Below are 16,858 nucleotides of genomic sequence, written 5' to 3' on the forward strand. Positions count from 1 at the left end.
TATGTATTTATTTTAATGTATATTATTGTAATATAATGTTATAAAACTAATTATAAATTTGTTAATCGTACTTCTTGAATATTTCTGATGTTAAATTATATTTGTAATTTATTTGTTTTTTATAAAATATTTTATTTATTAATTAAAACAATATTAAAATATTTTTATTTGATGATTTAGAAATAAAATATTATGCGTATTAATTATCTAATATTTAATGTAAAAATATTTTTTTGTTATATATCAATTCTTCAAAACAATAAAATGAATATAAAAGATTTATTAAAAGATATAAGACATATTAAAAGATTTATTAAAATCCAATAAATTTGGTTGTTTATATGTCGTATAAATGATAATTTAATTTATTATAAATTTAATATTAATATTTCTTAAAATTGTAAATTAATTTTAAATAATAATAATAATAATTATCATTATTTTAATTATTTTTAAATAAATTAAATTATTACAAGTTTAAAAAGATTATTTGTTTAAAATTCAAAAGTTTAAGCAAAAATAAATTTGTTCTTCAAAATTATCAATAATAGAAGTTTTTATTTTTTTTCTAAACTACAATATTTTTTTTTTTTTCATTTTAAATATTAAATATTATAACGTATCAAAGTATGTACTAAACATTATAAGTCAAAAGTCTGATGCATAGGAATGATATTATAGGATTTATATTTCTAATAATACAATGCACTTGATCGTTCCGACTGTCATGTCGTTGCAAACTCGCAACGATATCGTGTCGCTTGTGTGTATCTATACAAATGATATAATTTATTTTATAATATACGTAATTATTATTAGTGTCAGCATAAATCTTATTTGTTTATTCAATAGAATAATATTGAATATACAATGATGTACGAAATAAATTTAAATACGTATCATAAATATAAATGTGATCAAATAAAAAATATATATATTTTATGTAAAAAATATCTCTTCGATTCAATAACCAATGAATCTATTGCAAACAAAGAAAAATGGTATTAAATAAAGATCGACTGTCGAATTTATTTAATAATCTATAAAAAAGTATGTAAGAACAAACTTTTATAAGTTACAATTGTTCAATATTTGAGTGTGATATCAAAGATCACATTTAATAAATCGATGCAACGATAATTTTTAAATATGTAAATTGCAATTTATATTAATTTTATTTATACTCTATTGTAAATAAGATAAAGAATAAAAAATTTAATATTTTATTAATTTTCTTAGAATAAAAAAATGTTACCATAATAATAAATCTTTTTTAACACTGTTCAATGAATATCTTATGTATTTTGAAATTGAAGATATTTTACTTAATTTATTATTCGGTATGGAAATAGTTTGGAAGAATATAAAATTTAAATATATATTTGCTTGTATTTTAATCACATTCATTATTTCATGTCTGATAAGTATTGCACCTATGAGTATTGGTAAGTTTATAATTTTAATAATGAATTATGAAATATTTAACAATATTTTAAAATTTTTAAATTTTATAATTTTAGATGAATGCAAATGTGAAATAGTTACTCAATCAAATCAATATAACCATAAACAGCACAATAATGCTGTGAAAGTTTATAAGAAATCATTACATCGTTTAGCTATACTTGTGCCATTTCGAGATCGCTTTGAAGAATTGTTAACATTTGCTCCTCACATAAAACAATTTTTAGATAAACAAAATATAGATTATCATATATTTGTACTTAATCAGGTATATTTTGATCAATATAATTATTGATAAATTTAATTATTATTTAAATATAATAATAACATTTTTTTTAATTTTATAGATTGATAGATTTAGATTTAATCGAGCCTCTCTTATAAATGTAGGTTTTCTTGAAATTAATAAAGAATTTGATTATATAGCTATACATGATGTAGATTTGTTGCCAATAAATGATGAATTATTATATTCTTTCCCAAATAAGGGTCCTTTCCATGTATCTTCTCCAGAATTACATCCTAGATATCATTATTCAACTTTTGTTGGTGGAATATTACTTATTAAAAGGTATTTATTATAACAATTATTTTTATAAAATACTAAAATATATATATATATAAATATATAAATTATTTTAAACAAGAAAAATATTTTTACAGAGAACATTTTATACAAGTAAATGGAATGTCTAATAAATATTGGGGATGGGGTCTTGAAGATGATGAATTCTATGTTAGATTAAAAGAAGCTGGTCTAACTGTTATAAGACCACAAAATATATCTACTGGAACACATAATACATTTAAGTAAGAAGCATATCTATAGACAATGTATATACATATTTTTTAAATATGTATTAAATATTAATATAAATGTTTAAATTAATTATTATATAATTATTATTTATTTTAGACATATACATGATAGAAATCATAGGAAAAGAGATATGATAAAATGTTATAATCAACGCGAAGTTACTAGAAAACGAGATCGTCAAACTGGTTTAAATAATGTTTCTTATAAAATATTAGGCACAATCACAATGTCTATCGAGAATACTCCATTAACTGTTCTTAATATTTCCCTAATGTGTGATAAAATGATTACACCTTGGTGTGAATGTGATAAAGTAACTGGATCTAAGGATGGAAAATCAAAGGAAAAAAAGAAAGTTATAAATAATAAATCTGCTACTGGATTATAATTATTCTGACAAAACTTGTATTAAAAAAAAAAAAAAGAAAATATATATATATATAATCACACATATAATCAAGTGTATTTATTATTATACATTTTTTTCTATTTTATATGTATCCAAATGAGGCAAATATATTTTTTTTACAATTTATAATTATACTTTAAATACATTACTATTATTATTTACTTACACATTACATATCTTATATAATATAAATAGTTTCAATGATCACATATTAAGTAATTAGCATAAAATAAGCATAAAACTTAATTATGTAAAAGTATTATTTATAATAATTATATAAGATAATTATTTCAATTTTACTATTCTTACTATTTTTTAATAGTATAATTAAATTTGTGTACATCTTTAATACTTTATTGATGTATAAATATTACGATATCTTATTGACAATGATAAATGTGAAAAGAGAGAGTTTGTAATAGATCTATTTTTATTTAACTATTAACCTTTTAACAGTATATAAAAAAAATTACAAGGAATTCAAAATATATAAATTTAAAAATAATTATTTTTTTATTAATTTTAATATTAAATACAGAAAACATAATTTTAATTTTTCAAAACCAATAAATTTTAATAATTTTATTGTGCATAATAAAATTAAATTTAAAATATGAAATATAATTATATAATTATTTTTAACAACTTATGTCAGTATTTCTCTAGAATTCACTGTGAAAAGGTTAAAATATAAATCTTAATTTCAGTAAGTAAAACATATATAACTTTAAGATAGACCATTATGCCAAAAATTAATCATGAGCAATGATTTAATACTGCAATTAATTAAAATGGTCTTTTATATTATACATGTATAATAATATTTTTATATATATTTACATTTGAAGTAAGAACATCAGATGATACTGTACAATAAATATAATTATTAAGAGCACAATGGTACATATAGTACAATGATAGAAGAACTTTTATCTAAGTATTTATGACTTAATATTACAGTTCTTAAGATATAAAAGAAAAATGATTTAAAATACAAAATTATGGCTACATAACTGCATTTAGTTGTAAAATAAAATGTTCTCTTAGTTCATTTGTACTAAAATCATCACCATCATTGTTTTCGTCAAAAATATCTTGCACAGTTCCTGTTACAGTTTCTGCACTTTCATATTCAGTCACTTTATTAACAGAATCTAGAAGTTCTGTATCTTTTTCATCTATTTCAGATTCATTATTTATATCATGTGTTTTTTCTGTTTTAACATTTATATTTATAGAATTTTGTGCTTCATCTATGTCACTTTTATTGAGATCTGTGAAATCTTCATTGAGAATTCCTTTTCTTAAAACAGATAGTGGTGGTAATGGAAATCCATAAGAAAGCAATTTATCATATCCACTTCTTCCACAAACTTTTCTAATTTCTGCTGCCATAGATAAAACCTTTTCCGAAAATTCTTGTTTAGAAGTTTCTATTAACATTTCATTAAATTTGCTCATCTTCTCATCTAAAAGTTTTCTTCTTCTCATAATAGTTTGCATGTTTAACATTTTCCTTCTATAAGTATTTGTATTTTTCTCTGCTCTTTCAAGGTATTTTGAGGCTTTTTCTAATTTCCAATTAAGTTCCTTTATTCGATTATCTTTTTGCTTAATTTGTCCTTCAAGCTTTCTTTTTTGTTGAGATTCCAATGTTACAGTTTTCATTAATTTCTTATTCATTTCTTCAAAATAATTCACTCTATTTGATAAATCTTCTATCAATCTTTGTTTAGATTCTAAATTTTTCTTATTAATAATTGAAGATTGTGTATTACTTGATCTTGTATTAATTCTAGAAGATTCTATTTCTCTGGTTAACATTTCATGTTCATTATTTTTATTTTTCATACTGTTTTCTAATTCTTTATAAATAATTAATTGATCAGTTAATTTTGTAATCACATCTTCTTGAATTTGTATTCTCTCTAAGAGATCTTCATAATCTGAAGAAACACAACCAGTATTATTTTCCATAGAAGTTTGTACATTACAATTTTGTAATGGTGAATTAATCCCCATTTTATGTCTTTCTTCTTCATCAGAATATATATGTTTAAAACAGGAAGAATATGTTTTAGAACTATGAATTGGATTTAAATTTATAATTTCTTCACAAGGAGATTGATTCATATATATTATTGATGCTTTTTTATTTGAAGTTATATAATCATCCTTTAATAATGGATTATTAAAATCTCCATTAATAATTCCTTGAAGATTTTTAGGTGATAATACTGTTATAACAGATGTGACAACTGTATCATCATCTTCATTTTTAGAAACTGAACTAAATTCTTTTGATATTTGTGTTCCTATTGTATTAGACGATAATTCTTCAATAATTTCAGTCACATCATCAGGGTCACCAGTTACTTTGATAACAAATTTAGCAGTTTCTACTTCTATATCATTTTTAGAAACATCATTTATATCCTGTGAAAGTAATGATAATTCATTTCTGATTTCTGTATCTTGCTCAGATAATTCACTATTGCTTGAAGAATTAACATCTTGATCTGAAGTACTTCTAATTGATTTTTTTATTGATTTCATTATTTCTTCCCTAGTTCTTCTTTTACGTTTCATAGCTGCTCTTATATTTGGTATAACATGTACTTCATCTTTAGTGAAATTTTCTTCTATATCCTCATTAAAAATCTTTTTTTCATCTTTAATACTTATTTCATCATGTTTCAAAGTATTATTATCCATTTTATTTATTTTTGATATATTTTGAGACATAGATGATTTTTCATCTCCACTTTCAGTACCAAAAATTATTTCTACATTTTCTTCTTTCTCCGTAAGTATATGTCCAACTTCATTTTTTTTTGATGAAACAACTTTATGATCATCATTAGTATACTCACTATTTGTATCCATTTTTTCTTCAATTTCATCTTCTTTTTGATTCTTAATTTTTAATTTTTTCTCATTTTCATTTTTATAATTATCGTCTTCAGTAATTCCACCATCACAAATTTGTTTTAATTTTTCTTCAATTTCATCATAACTATCTTCAAATGTATTATGATCCATAACTTCTATTTTAATTTCATTTTTCACAGTAATGGTTGGTATTTGAGTAGTTTCTGAATTTTCCATAATTAAGGATAATCCAACTTCTTTTTTATTATCATTTGATTGCACTTCAAAATTATATTGCTCCATTAAACTATTAATATCAGTAAGATTATCTTCAGCAATCATTACAATATTTTGTTTTTGATGATCAACATTAATATTCTCTTCTTTTTTAGTTCCTATAGATTTATAGGTAGATTTAAAATTACTTTTAATAGATTGTTCTATAGATGGTTCAGCAGTTTCCTGAAAATCCAATTCTTTCTCTTCTAAATGCTCAATAGACAAATGTTCAATATCGTTTTCCATGTATTCTATATTATATTCACCTTGTAATATGTTTTTACCTATATTATCAAATAATTTAGTTCTTTTTTTAGGAGATTTTCTAGTAGATGTCACAGTAAATATGGAAGGAACTGCATTTTTTTTTAATCTAATTCTTCCACTTTGTGTTATAGACCACTCTTGAGGTTCAAAGTGTACGTGGCAAAGGAATGAATTATTTGATGGTTCCCAATCAGCTCTAGCAACACGTTCTTGCCAAATTTTCCTTAATTTTGGATCACGTGGAAAACATTTCATAATATAACCTTTTTCACTACGATTGTTGCAGCCAACTGCTGCACATCCTGGCATATTTAGACATCCAAAAGTTGTTAAAGATTCTGTAAATTATAAACAATGAATTTATAATATAAAAATAAATTGAATAATTCATTTTTTATTATCTAACCTAATTCAGAATATACATTTTCATATATATGAAAATAATTAAAATTATTAAAATCAATATTTATTTTTATAAACAATATATTAATAATTTAATATTTTAATAAATAATTTTATATTGCATAATTAAAGAAAACTTTGAAAATAAAAATACATAACAGATGCTAAAAATATTTATAATTTAATTTTTGGATAAAAAAACAACGAAAATGTAATTAGAAATACTCCTTTATGTAAATCAAACCTTTGTTCTCGAGTCGTAACTAGCGTTTTTATGTCAAATAATATTTGAAAGAGTTTAATGGATCGTATACAAAACATTGTAAATATTCTATTTAACAATGCGTTTTACATTATGTTTTATTAATAAATATGTTTAAAAATTATTAATATATATATATATTTATATATATATATTTATATTATTATGTATGTTTTGTTAAATTATTCTTGAAAATAATTAAATTTTATTAATTAAACGGAAATAAATATTTTTTTGCACACTACAATTCTTTTGCCGGTAATATACGATATGAAAGAAGGCGAAACTTGTTCTTCTTATTCACCAACTCTATTCGCAGTTCATTGTTACAAGTTATAACTTACAATTTATAAATTTACTAATATATTAGTTACAAATTGTAAAAGATTGATATTAATAAAAATTTATATATTTTATTTAATAAATATAAATGAAAAAAAAAATTTAAAAACTAAATCCTCAAACCATGAATTTATATTGCACTGACAATAGTAAATTCATTTTGAGATAAATTTCGAGCTCGCTACGCAATCGAAATGTTCCAACGTAATATGGCTACCCTAAGAATTGAATAATAAATAGGTTAATTGTTATCTTCTATTGTCAAAATAAATTAAATATATTTCTATCTACGTTATTAATAATACCATCTATATTAATTAATCTTATTGTACATGCCTCTTAAATATTATTCTTAATTCACTCTTCTATCTATTATCTTTATTAAAAAATCTAAGAATATATAAATTCTATAATAACTTGCACGATATATAAATTATTAATTATATTACATTTTTCAAAAATTAATCAGGTGAATTATTTACAAACATATTTTTATATTCATTATATATAATGTATTATATCTACCTTTTCATTTTTTTTTTTTACTTAAATAACATTAATGTTTTTTATCTTGTATATATTGATATCAATATAATCTGGATTATTAATATTACCAGGTTTTTAAATAGAAATAGAAGATTATACGTACATTGTATTCATTTTATCCTGTATACAATAGGGTTAGTATTTAAACGGTGGCTCTTACTCTTAAGAATAACGGCAAATACGCATTAAACGTCGAGTTCACCAATTTTCTTATGCCTCATTCTATTGTCTAATTAAAGACTGGGGAATTGTTTTTAGTGTGACGTTTGAATCACAAATAAATATGGTACTGAGCAGCATGTAGTTTTATATATATGTACGATGTGTCTGTCATAAATTCGGCCTACATTATCAAAATGTAATTTGTTAAAACTCATTGATTTGTAAAAAGCGAAGAATAATTTTTTAAATTATATTTGGCAAAATGACAACATTAAATAATGTATTAAAAGCTATAGAAGCTTTAAAATCAACTCAAGAGTCGAACACTCTTCTGTCAGATTCGAATGCAAGGTACAAGAATAAATTTTTATCATTTAATAATTAAAATGATTTTATAAATACATTAATAAAAAAATTAATAAATTAAAGGATTATTTTTATTTATATTTAATTTATATTTAAATATATATGATAAAACATTGTATACTTCATTCAATATATTTATAAAATTAATACATTTATATATAATAAACATAATAAAAAAATTATATAATTTAATAAAAATATTTAATGTATTTTTTATTTTAAATATATATAAATATATATATATATATATGTTTTTATTTTACAAAAAGGAAAGATAAATTAACATGTTGCATGACAATAACAGAAGGAATATGTTCACCAACTGTTAAAGTAGCAGCCAAATTTCCTCAGGTACTTAGTCTTTCAATTGAAACATTACTGATATTGTGTAATGATGATGAATCTGATGTCAGAATGGTAGCAGATGAAACATTAAATAAAATTATAAGGGTATAATATTTAAGTTTTATAACCTTTAATAATAATTGTAACAGAGTTATATATATTTTAATAATTATTTTATTTGAAAGGCAATGGCTGACAGTAATATTGTTAAAATTCAAATAGAACTTTATAATGAAATAAAAAGAAATGGACCTGCTAGAACATTAAGGGCTGCTCTTTGGAGATTTGGACTCCTCAGTCATATGATTCGCCCTACAAGAGGAAAAGCATACGTATTTAATTTGATACCATGCATAGTAACTATTGCACATCGATCTGAGGAATCTGTAATTGAAACACTGTCACAATCATTACCATTAATTATGAAAGCATTAGGGCCTTTTATGACAGACAATGATGTCAAGGTAATGTCTTATGTTTACCATATAATTGAATATGCATGACATTAATAAATATATGTCTATGATTTCTTTTTCTAGACATTATTGAAAGCATTCTTTGAAAATGTATCTTCTGTACAAGCAGCATTTCGTAGAGCTGCAGCAAATATGATTTTAGCAACATGTTTAAATTGTCGAAAACCACAATTTTTTTTAAATTATGTATTGAAATATCTTTTAGGTAAATTTATAAATATTATATTTAAATAATATATTTTTTATAAATTAAACATTTTTCAGCTATTGTAGTGCCTATAAATGAAGATGAAAGTCGTATAGCAACCATTATTGGTATATTTGGTTGTATAAGAATAATTTTACCACATATATGCAACTCTTCAGAAATTCAAGATGATGACATAGTTCAGACAGATACCTTATTACAAATTTATGAACTATGTTTACATTATACAAAATGGCATTCTGATCACAATGTTATAAATGCTATTTTGGAAACATTGACACAGTTTTTAAAATCACCTTCAAAAGTTTTAGTATCATTATTATTATCGAATCAAGGTATAACACATAGCAGAATAGCATTGAATCAAAATGAAATGACATTATCATTAAGTCAAGCAAGTACTTCTAGTACTGCAACTGCTTGTGAAGAAAATTCTGATTATACTTTAAATTTACTTGATTCTGATTTACCTGAAATAAATCCAAAGATAGAAAAGTGGATATTAGATTCTGAAACTGTACCTCCTTTGGTCCAAAATTTACAAATTCCCAAGGAATGTACAAATAATATTATAGAAATGAAAGGAAAGATTTTAGAAAATTATAATAGTTTGAAATTTGGAGTAACTGATAGTAAGATAAAACCTATAATATAAATATGATTTGTATTGATTAAAAAATAATTATGATCATTTAAATTATTTTATTCTAGATGAAACAGTTGAAGAAGGTAGTGACATTGGAAGTGAAATAGAAAAATCGGAGAAATTTTATTCAAATTTACAAAATGAAGCAAAAGAAATAGACTGTACCGAGGAAATTGCATCGTCTATCGCTTCTCCTAAGAAACTTTCTCTAGATTTTTCATTAAGGGAAATAGATATTGGAACTTTTACAGATTCTGATATGTCTTTAAAATTTTGTTGTCGTTATTTAGTATCATCTTTCCTTTTAACTGGCAATATTGGTCATGTAATACCAGACAAATATTTTCGTGTTAGTGTAAAATCTCTTGCTTTAACTTGTGTGGCTTATATTTTAAGACTTTGCCCGAATTTATTTTTAATTCCTCTTGCAAAAGAATCAAATTCTAATGAAAATGAACAAATGATAACAGATATTTTATTATTTGCAAATCATCCAGATCCTCAAATTAGAGGTAATGTATCAATTATTATTGGTACATTTTTAAAATCTATATATATTCAATATGGAGGATCTTTTAAAAAATTTGAAGAAGAAATCGCAAATAAAATTCGTGGCATTATATCTTTAGAAAATTTGATTAAATTACTTTTAAAGGTAAATTTTTATATTAAAACTTATTAATTTTAATATTAATGATTGTTCGAAATTTTTGATCTATGTTTAAAATAGGGTTTAGAAGATGATTCTGCCACTACATGTCGACAAACATTAACAGCACTTAGTTTATGTTTACCAGAATTATTAGAATCTGTTGACAATAAACATGGAATTACTGTATTAACTGCATTACCTCAACTAGTAAAGAATCCATATTTTCTGGTGAAAATTAAATTAGTGGAATTATTGAGTGAGATATCGTATGTTACCGTAGAACATATAAGTGGTGGATCAATGTTCCAAAAACATTTTATCGATGTTATTGTAACGCTATTAGGTGATCAAGATCAAAGAATTAGACATGCAGCATCTGAAGCTATTGTAAAGTAATTGTCGAAATTTATATTATTTATTTATATTATTTATTTATGTATTTATATTATTACATTAATAATTTAAAATTTTTTTGATTAATATAATATATATTTTTTTTAGAAGTATTCCTTTGTTACATTATCAACAACCACATGATGATGTTATTACGCGAAAAGCTGTACAATATACAGAAAAATTTTTAAGTGCAGTAACCAGAAGTTCTGTAGAATTATCTTCTTGTCAACAGAAACAGAAGTTCTTTATAAATACCTCTATACAGCCATTTACAGCTTTAAATTTTCATGATGCCATGAACTATCGTCCAAATATAGAATATTCATTGTCAATTATAATTAATATGTTGGCAGAAATTCTTGGAGTACAATCATCAAAATATTTAGTATATGGCTGTTGTGAAGCTCTTTTTCATTTAAGCGAAGTATACAACACTACAGTATATATTAGAGGATGGGATTGTATTTCACCGAAAACATTGTTGAAAAAATCCCATAAAAAAAGCGGTAGCCGATTAGATATTAGTGATTCAAATTTTACAAACGATATGATGCCATCGTCCGTAAGCAATAGTCTTTTATCCTTAGCTCTACCTTTATTATCGTCATCTCCTATAAGCTTAGATTTGTTAACACATAAACATTTGGTACTTCTTGCTGGCAATCTTGCATCGGGTTTAGCTTTTTGTAATTTTAAACCTAATGATCCAACTAAAACTTGGTGGGGTACATTTAAAGATAAACAAATAGAATTGTTATTAATACATATTATGAGAGTGTTAAATATATTTGTTCATATAATTGATGATGTACAATTGACACAAACTAGTACAAAAACAACGTTACCATCTTTATCATCCACGCAAACGTTATCTCCAAAAAAAAAAATAATATCTGAACCGAAGATGAAAGAAAAAGGAGAAAAAATTGGAAGCTCAAAATTTGGAAAAGAACAAATGGGTGCGTTTGTTTCTACATCGCATTACATGAAAATGTATGAAATTCTTAAAGCTGCACATTTGAATTATTTAGCCACACTTGAACCATATGCTAGCGAAATGTATTTGTCTCTGCTAAATGCAATTTTAGACGTTCTTTCACAAATTCTTGAAATTATATCTGTTAATGAAGCAGCTCAAATTGCGGAAGAAATTCTATATTATTTACAAAATACTGTTGTGTTGTCTCCAACCGCAACTGTTCAATGTGTTCAACAACTATTGAAGTGTTTATTTAGTACTAATGTGTATGCACAATGGAATGAATTAGATATACAGAAAAATTCGGACAGAATAACCATATTATGGGATGATATCAAAGGATTTTATAATTACTGTTTTCAAAGTCCTGCAAGACAAATGGCAGATACTATAAAATCCATAGGAAACAATTGCAGGGGTGAAAATGAACCAGATACTGGGTGAGTTTATATTATTATATTGTAGTAATATATGCGTGTATAAATATATTTTTTTACATTTTTTATTTCAGATGGATAGGTTTGTTACATAGAAAAGGGGATAGAAAATTTTCTTCTATTTTTAAAAATTTATCGAGATCATCTGATCAAAAAACCTCGGTAGCTTCATTTATTCGTCTCTTTGAGCCAATGGTTATAAAATCCTTGAAACAATATACTGTAACAAGCAACGTGTCGTTACAGTGTCAAGTATTAATGTTACTTAGTCAGTTAGTGCAATTAAGAGTTAACTATTGTTTGCTGGACTCTGAGAGAATATTCATTGGATTTGTATTAAAACAGTTTGAATTTATTGAAGAAGGTCATGTGAAACAAACGGAGGATCTATTACCAAAGATTTTCAATTTCTTAGTTCATTTATCATATGAGAAAAATCATTCAAAAGCCATAATAGGAATTCCAAAGATAATTCAATTATGTGATGGACTTATGGCAAGTGGACAACCAGCTCTTACATATTGTATACCGGCTCTTGCTCCGGTTGTAGAAGATGTATTTTTAATTAGAAATGCAAGTTTGAATCCAGTAGAGCAAAGAGAGCTTGAGACAACAAGAGAAGTTTTGATTTCAATGCTTTTACGTCTTGTGGAATATTATCAAATCATCGAACTTCTAGCATTATGTTTAACGGAATCTAGATTCAGTGGAGATGGTAATGGAGAAGAAAAATGGAGAAGATGGTCTAGACTGACAATGGATTCTGTTCTTCCTATGTTAGCAGCCGGAAAAATTCGAATAGAATCGGAGAAAGCACATGTAGCTATGGTTAAATTGTTTGCAGCTATTTCTCCCACGGTTTTTAGACCAGTTGATCCTCTTTTAAAAGTACTTTTTGCTAAACCCGATTCTTTAGATACTTCAAATTTGAGATTAAAACGATGGTTAGGGGTAGTAAACGTTGTTTTATTATCTTTGATAGCATGCTCGAAGGAGGAAGCAATGCTTGCGCGACTTTCTGATTTGAGTATAAATTTTTCAGAATTATCACAATCTTTTCTTTATACAAAAACTTCTCGAACTACAGATCCTCTAAATGTTTTAGACAGTCAACTTGTCAAAGTACCACCCGAAAGAATATTAGCTAGATTTATTTTTAATGTTATTAATTTAGTGGGTTCCAAAGTTTATAATCTTCTTGGATTGTTAAATCCTAATCTTAATGATCCATATGTTGCATTTTCGGAATCAATAGAAAATGATTATTATTTAATCCATCAATTTGCATTCTTCCTTCAATTATGTATTCATATGTTCGAGTCTGGGAGTCATTGTAAAGTTGCAAATGCTGTAATACAAATGATCCAAGGCCGAAACGTTCTTGAAGAGGAAAAGCTACCAATTGCTGATCTAAACTTTTTGATGTTAAACATTGGAAACAAATGTCCAACATTAACTTGTCAATGGGCTTATTTAATGACTTTATTAGGCTATAACGAAATGACCTTTTGGTCGAAGATATTGGGCACCCGCCGAGCGGAATACGTCGTACATTGTCCTCCAAGTGAAGAAAAAAATATAAACTATGACAGTAGCATTAATATTCAGATCATTAGAAAAGGTGGTATTATATTGTTTTGCGATTATGTATGCGAAACTTTATGCGATGCAGAGCCTCTGACATGGTTATTAGTTAATCATACAGAGGAGACAGTGAATAACGCTATTGAATCACCTGTCAGAGATCTATTGACAACAGCTATACATAGAAATCCTGCAGCTAGTGGATTATTAGTACAAGCAATTGCAACCAAATGCACAGATTTGTCACCACCTAGTTTCGTAAAACGACTTTTACAATGTATAGAAGGTGCTCATCATTCTCAGAGCGGAGCTGTTTTAATGACATTGATACCGAGATTATTATCGACTAAATATCTTGCATTGTCAAGGATGGCAGCGAAAATAGCTAGTCGAAGAGTAGAAATTTTATTGACTACGCCCGCAGCGGATGTGATGAAACAATTATCGAAAGATGATTTTACCAAAATTATGGAGACACTTCAAATGACCAAGCTTGCGAAGAAACATGGCGGACTAGTCAGTTTATTAAACAAATTAGGAGTACAATATTACGATTTGTCCCCTCTGGAACTTGATCAATGTAGACCGTTTAATCCATCCACCGTGAAAAGTATTCAATTGGATCGTAATTGGTTTTTGTCACAGGTAAAATTACGATGTTGTAGTTCAAATACTAATTATAATCTGTCAGAAGCAGCGCAATTATTAAAAGTTTTGGATTTTGAAGATTGCATTGGTATTTTGTCTTCCAAAGAGTTCAATATTGCGATATTGAAGCCATGCATAATATTAGGCGTACGAATGAGTGTAGAGAAGTGCCAAAAATTAGAATTCGGTGTAGCACAAAACGAGAAAGATTTTAATTTTGAAACTAGTCCATTGTATAGTGCCGCCAAACAATGCTTATTGGATCATATCCATTACGTCATCGATTTAATGCCTAAACCGCATTATATTTACAATCCAACACAATCGAATAACAATTCAAGGGAGTTGAAGTACGCGATTCGATTGAACGAACTTCTAAACGAGTCGGTATATTGGGACGTACTTTTTATGTTAATACCAGCTGTAAAGATATATATGAAAACATTATCAAAATTAGCCAAATATAATTTAGCGAAAATCGATAAAAAATCTGAAGAAGATTTAGCCAAATTTGCAGTTCTATGCTTGGAATTAACGTACTGGATGGTACATTGTGACGAGAAAAAGGTGAAAAAATTGAAACCAAGGAACATGGAGCTCGCGTTGAGTTGCGCATCTGAGATTTTAAAACATCCTGGCCCTAACAAAGTTTTCGGGGAAAACACAAGGTACTCGTGGGTTTGTAGCGGTGCTGCTTCATTAACAAGGATAGTAGAATATTTGCTAACAACACTCGACGCCTTACCAGTTATAGATACACGTGCTTTAGATCCAGCGTTGGAAGATGAGGATACTAAAGATTTCGCCCATGCTTGCACACGGATGGCTAACCTCATCGCTTGGTTGGAACGATGTCAAAACGAACAATCATCGTCGACAAATATTCCACGATATATGTTCGACACGATACAAGATTTAATCGTAAGCATTAGTCGTCAACCGCTGGTAAATTCTTATATTCTAACTCCACCATTGGTTTGGAAGCAAAATTGGAACGTTGTCGGTTCCGGTCCAACTAAATGTTACTTCCCTTTATTACCCTCGGAGTCGAATCTTCTTCAGGAGGTGGAAATCTTGGAGCAATTTATTTACAGGATAAATCTGTTGGGCTGGATTTCTCGATTACAATTCGAAGAAATATGGATGGCCCTTCTCGGTGTGCTCAATTTGTCACAAAATGAAAACGTATCAAGAGAAGAAATTCCTACGTTAATTCAAGCGAGCACCTTGGCTGTACAAGCGATAACGAAATTGCTGTTGCATACTTTGCTTCTTCCTTATCCAGGCAATCCAAAGGCCAGTATCGTGATTCATCATCCGAGGGATCCTCAGCTTTCTGTTCATAAAATTAGCTCACAAAAGTTGTACGCAATTCAAGATTTACTCACGTGGAAATACGAGTGTATGAACGACTTGGAGGTTAACTATGGTTTAAATATGGACCACATCTTCCATCGGGGAAACGTGGAAAGGGTTGCGAATTTGAGCAAGTATACGTATAGTCAACTTTCCGTTTCTTACTTGTGGTCATTATGTAACTTGTATGAAGACAAATTGAACGCCTCTGTTCTTAACTTAAAGAATAGGAGGAACGATGCGTTAATGTCAGCGTCGCTCGATTTAGATTCATGTCTTCGTTTCTTAATAGAACTTTATACATCTTGGATGTCTCCGCAAGCTAATACACCTATACAATTGCTTACGGAGACTGTCAAGTCTATTCTAGCAATTTCGGAATTGTTCGTCGAAAGAGCTCAGTATCAATGGATGTTGGACATGTGTTTGGAAATCTCCAGAATCCATCCTGCAGAGAATGATATTTTACATCAATATTTAGTAATTTCCGTTTGTAAAGCTGCTGCAGTATTAACACCATTGGTATGTATTCTTCAAATTTCTTTTTTTTTTTCTTTTTTTTTTGGACCATATCATAATATAATTTTTAAAAATTTTTCTATTATTTTATTTCTTTTTCATTGTTACGTATTGTGCTTTTAAGGATTTTGAAACGTTGGATAAAGTGAAGCGTTTAGTAGATGCAAATCTCAAATCGAACTTCTTACCTGCAAAAGTATCCGCCCTTCATGGCTCGTTGTACCTGTTACAAAGCGCTGTGCTTGCAAATTGCGAGGAGACGATGAATATTATACATCCGTTAGCGATAGAATATATACAGAAACATCTTGACGCGCAAGATTTGAACGGGTAAGACAAGAATTTTTATCATTTTCTATTCTGATTTATATGTACTTTTTTCTTTTTTTTTTTTTTTTGCCGAAATTAATTGCTTATTTAAT

General features: G+C 26.5%; 3 protein-coding genes across 10 annotated transcripts in view; 2 read left to right on the top strand and 1 right to left on the bottom strand.

Annotated features, from left to right (window-relative positions):
- Positions 1-696: 696 nt before the first annotated feature.
- Positions 697-2,713, top strand: LOC102679746 (beta-1,4-galactosyltransferase 7). Its single transcript, XM_006618279.2, has 5 exons — positions 697-1,445; positions 1,521-1,732; positions 1,812-2,035; positions 2,128-2,274; positions 2,381-2,713. The coding sequence occupies exons 1-5, from the start codon at positions 1,298-1,300 to the stop codon at positions 2,670-2,672; spliced, it is 1,023 nt and encodes a 340-aa protein (XP_006618342.1). The 5' UTR covers positions 697-1,297; the 3' UTR covers positions 2,673-2,713.
- A 762-nt stretch (positions 2,714-3,475) lies between these two features.
- On the bottom strand, positions 3,476-7,911 carry LOC102680300 (putative leucine-rich repeat-containing protein DDB_G0290503). Of its 6 annotated transcripts, none has more exons than XM_031511755.1 (2): positions 7,766-7,911; positions 3,476-6,448 (listed from the first exon to the last, which is right to left on the bottom strand). In XM_031511755.1, the coding sequence occupies exon 2, from the start codon at positions 6,417-6,419 to the stop codon at positions 3,699-3,701; it is 2,721 nt and encodes a 906-aa protein (XP_031367615.1). In that variant the 5' UTR covers positions 6,420-6,448; positions 7,766-7,911; the 3' UTR covers positions 3,476-3,698. The 6 variants fall into 6 exon arrangements, with proteins under 6 accessions (XP_031367615.1, XP_031367616.1, XP_031367617.1 ...); XM_031511756.1 differs by lacking the exon at positions 7,766-7,911 and adding an exon at positions 7,642-7,661; XM_031511757.1 differs by lacking the exon at positions 7,766-7,911 and adding an exon at positions 7,119-7,137.
- A 4-nt stretch (positions 7,912-7,915) lies between these two features.
- LOC102680087 (huntingtin) overlaps positions 7,916-16,858 on the top strand; it is a 10,587-nt gene continuing 1,644 nt past the window's right edge. The window contains exons 1-10 of one of the 3 annotated variants that reach the window (XM_031511753.1): positions 7,916-8,175; positions 8,460-8,640; positions 8,721-8,999; positions 9,075-9,216; positions 9,276-9,851; positions 9,931-10,520; positions 10,596-10,909; positions 11,019-12,332; positions 12,404-16,439; positions 16,561-16,766. In XM_031511753.1, coding sequence (XP_031367613.1) covers positions 8,087-8,175; positions 8,460-8,640; positions 8,721-8,999; positions 9,075-9,216; positions 9,276-9,851; positions 9,931-10,520; positions 10,596-10,909; positions 11,019-12,332; positions 12,404-16,439; positions 16,561-16,766 — 7,727 coding nt within the window. In that variant the 5' untranslated portion in view covers positions 7,916-8,086. Of the gene's footprint in view, positions 8,176-8,459; positions 8,641-8,720; positions 9,000-9,074; positions 9,217-9,275; positions 9,852-9,930; positions 10,521-10,595; positions 10,910-11,018; positions 12,333-12,403; positions 16,440-16,560; positions 16,767-16,858 lie in introns of those variants that run through there. The other 2 variants (XM_006618282.2, XM_006618283.2) reach the window with 2 other exon arrangements.

The sequence above is a fragment of the Apis dorsata genome, unplaced genomic scaffold (assembly GCF_000469605.1).
Source record: "Apis dorsata unplaced genomic scaffold, Apis dorsata 1.3 scaffold_347, whole genome shotgun sequence".
Lineage (NCBI taxonomy): Eukaryota > Metazoa > Arthropoda > Insecta > Hymenoptera > Apidae > Apis > Apis dorsata.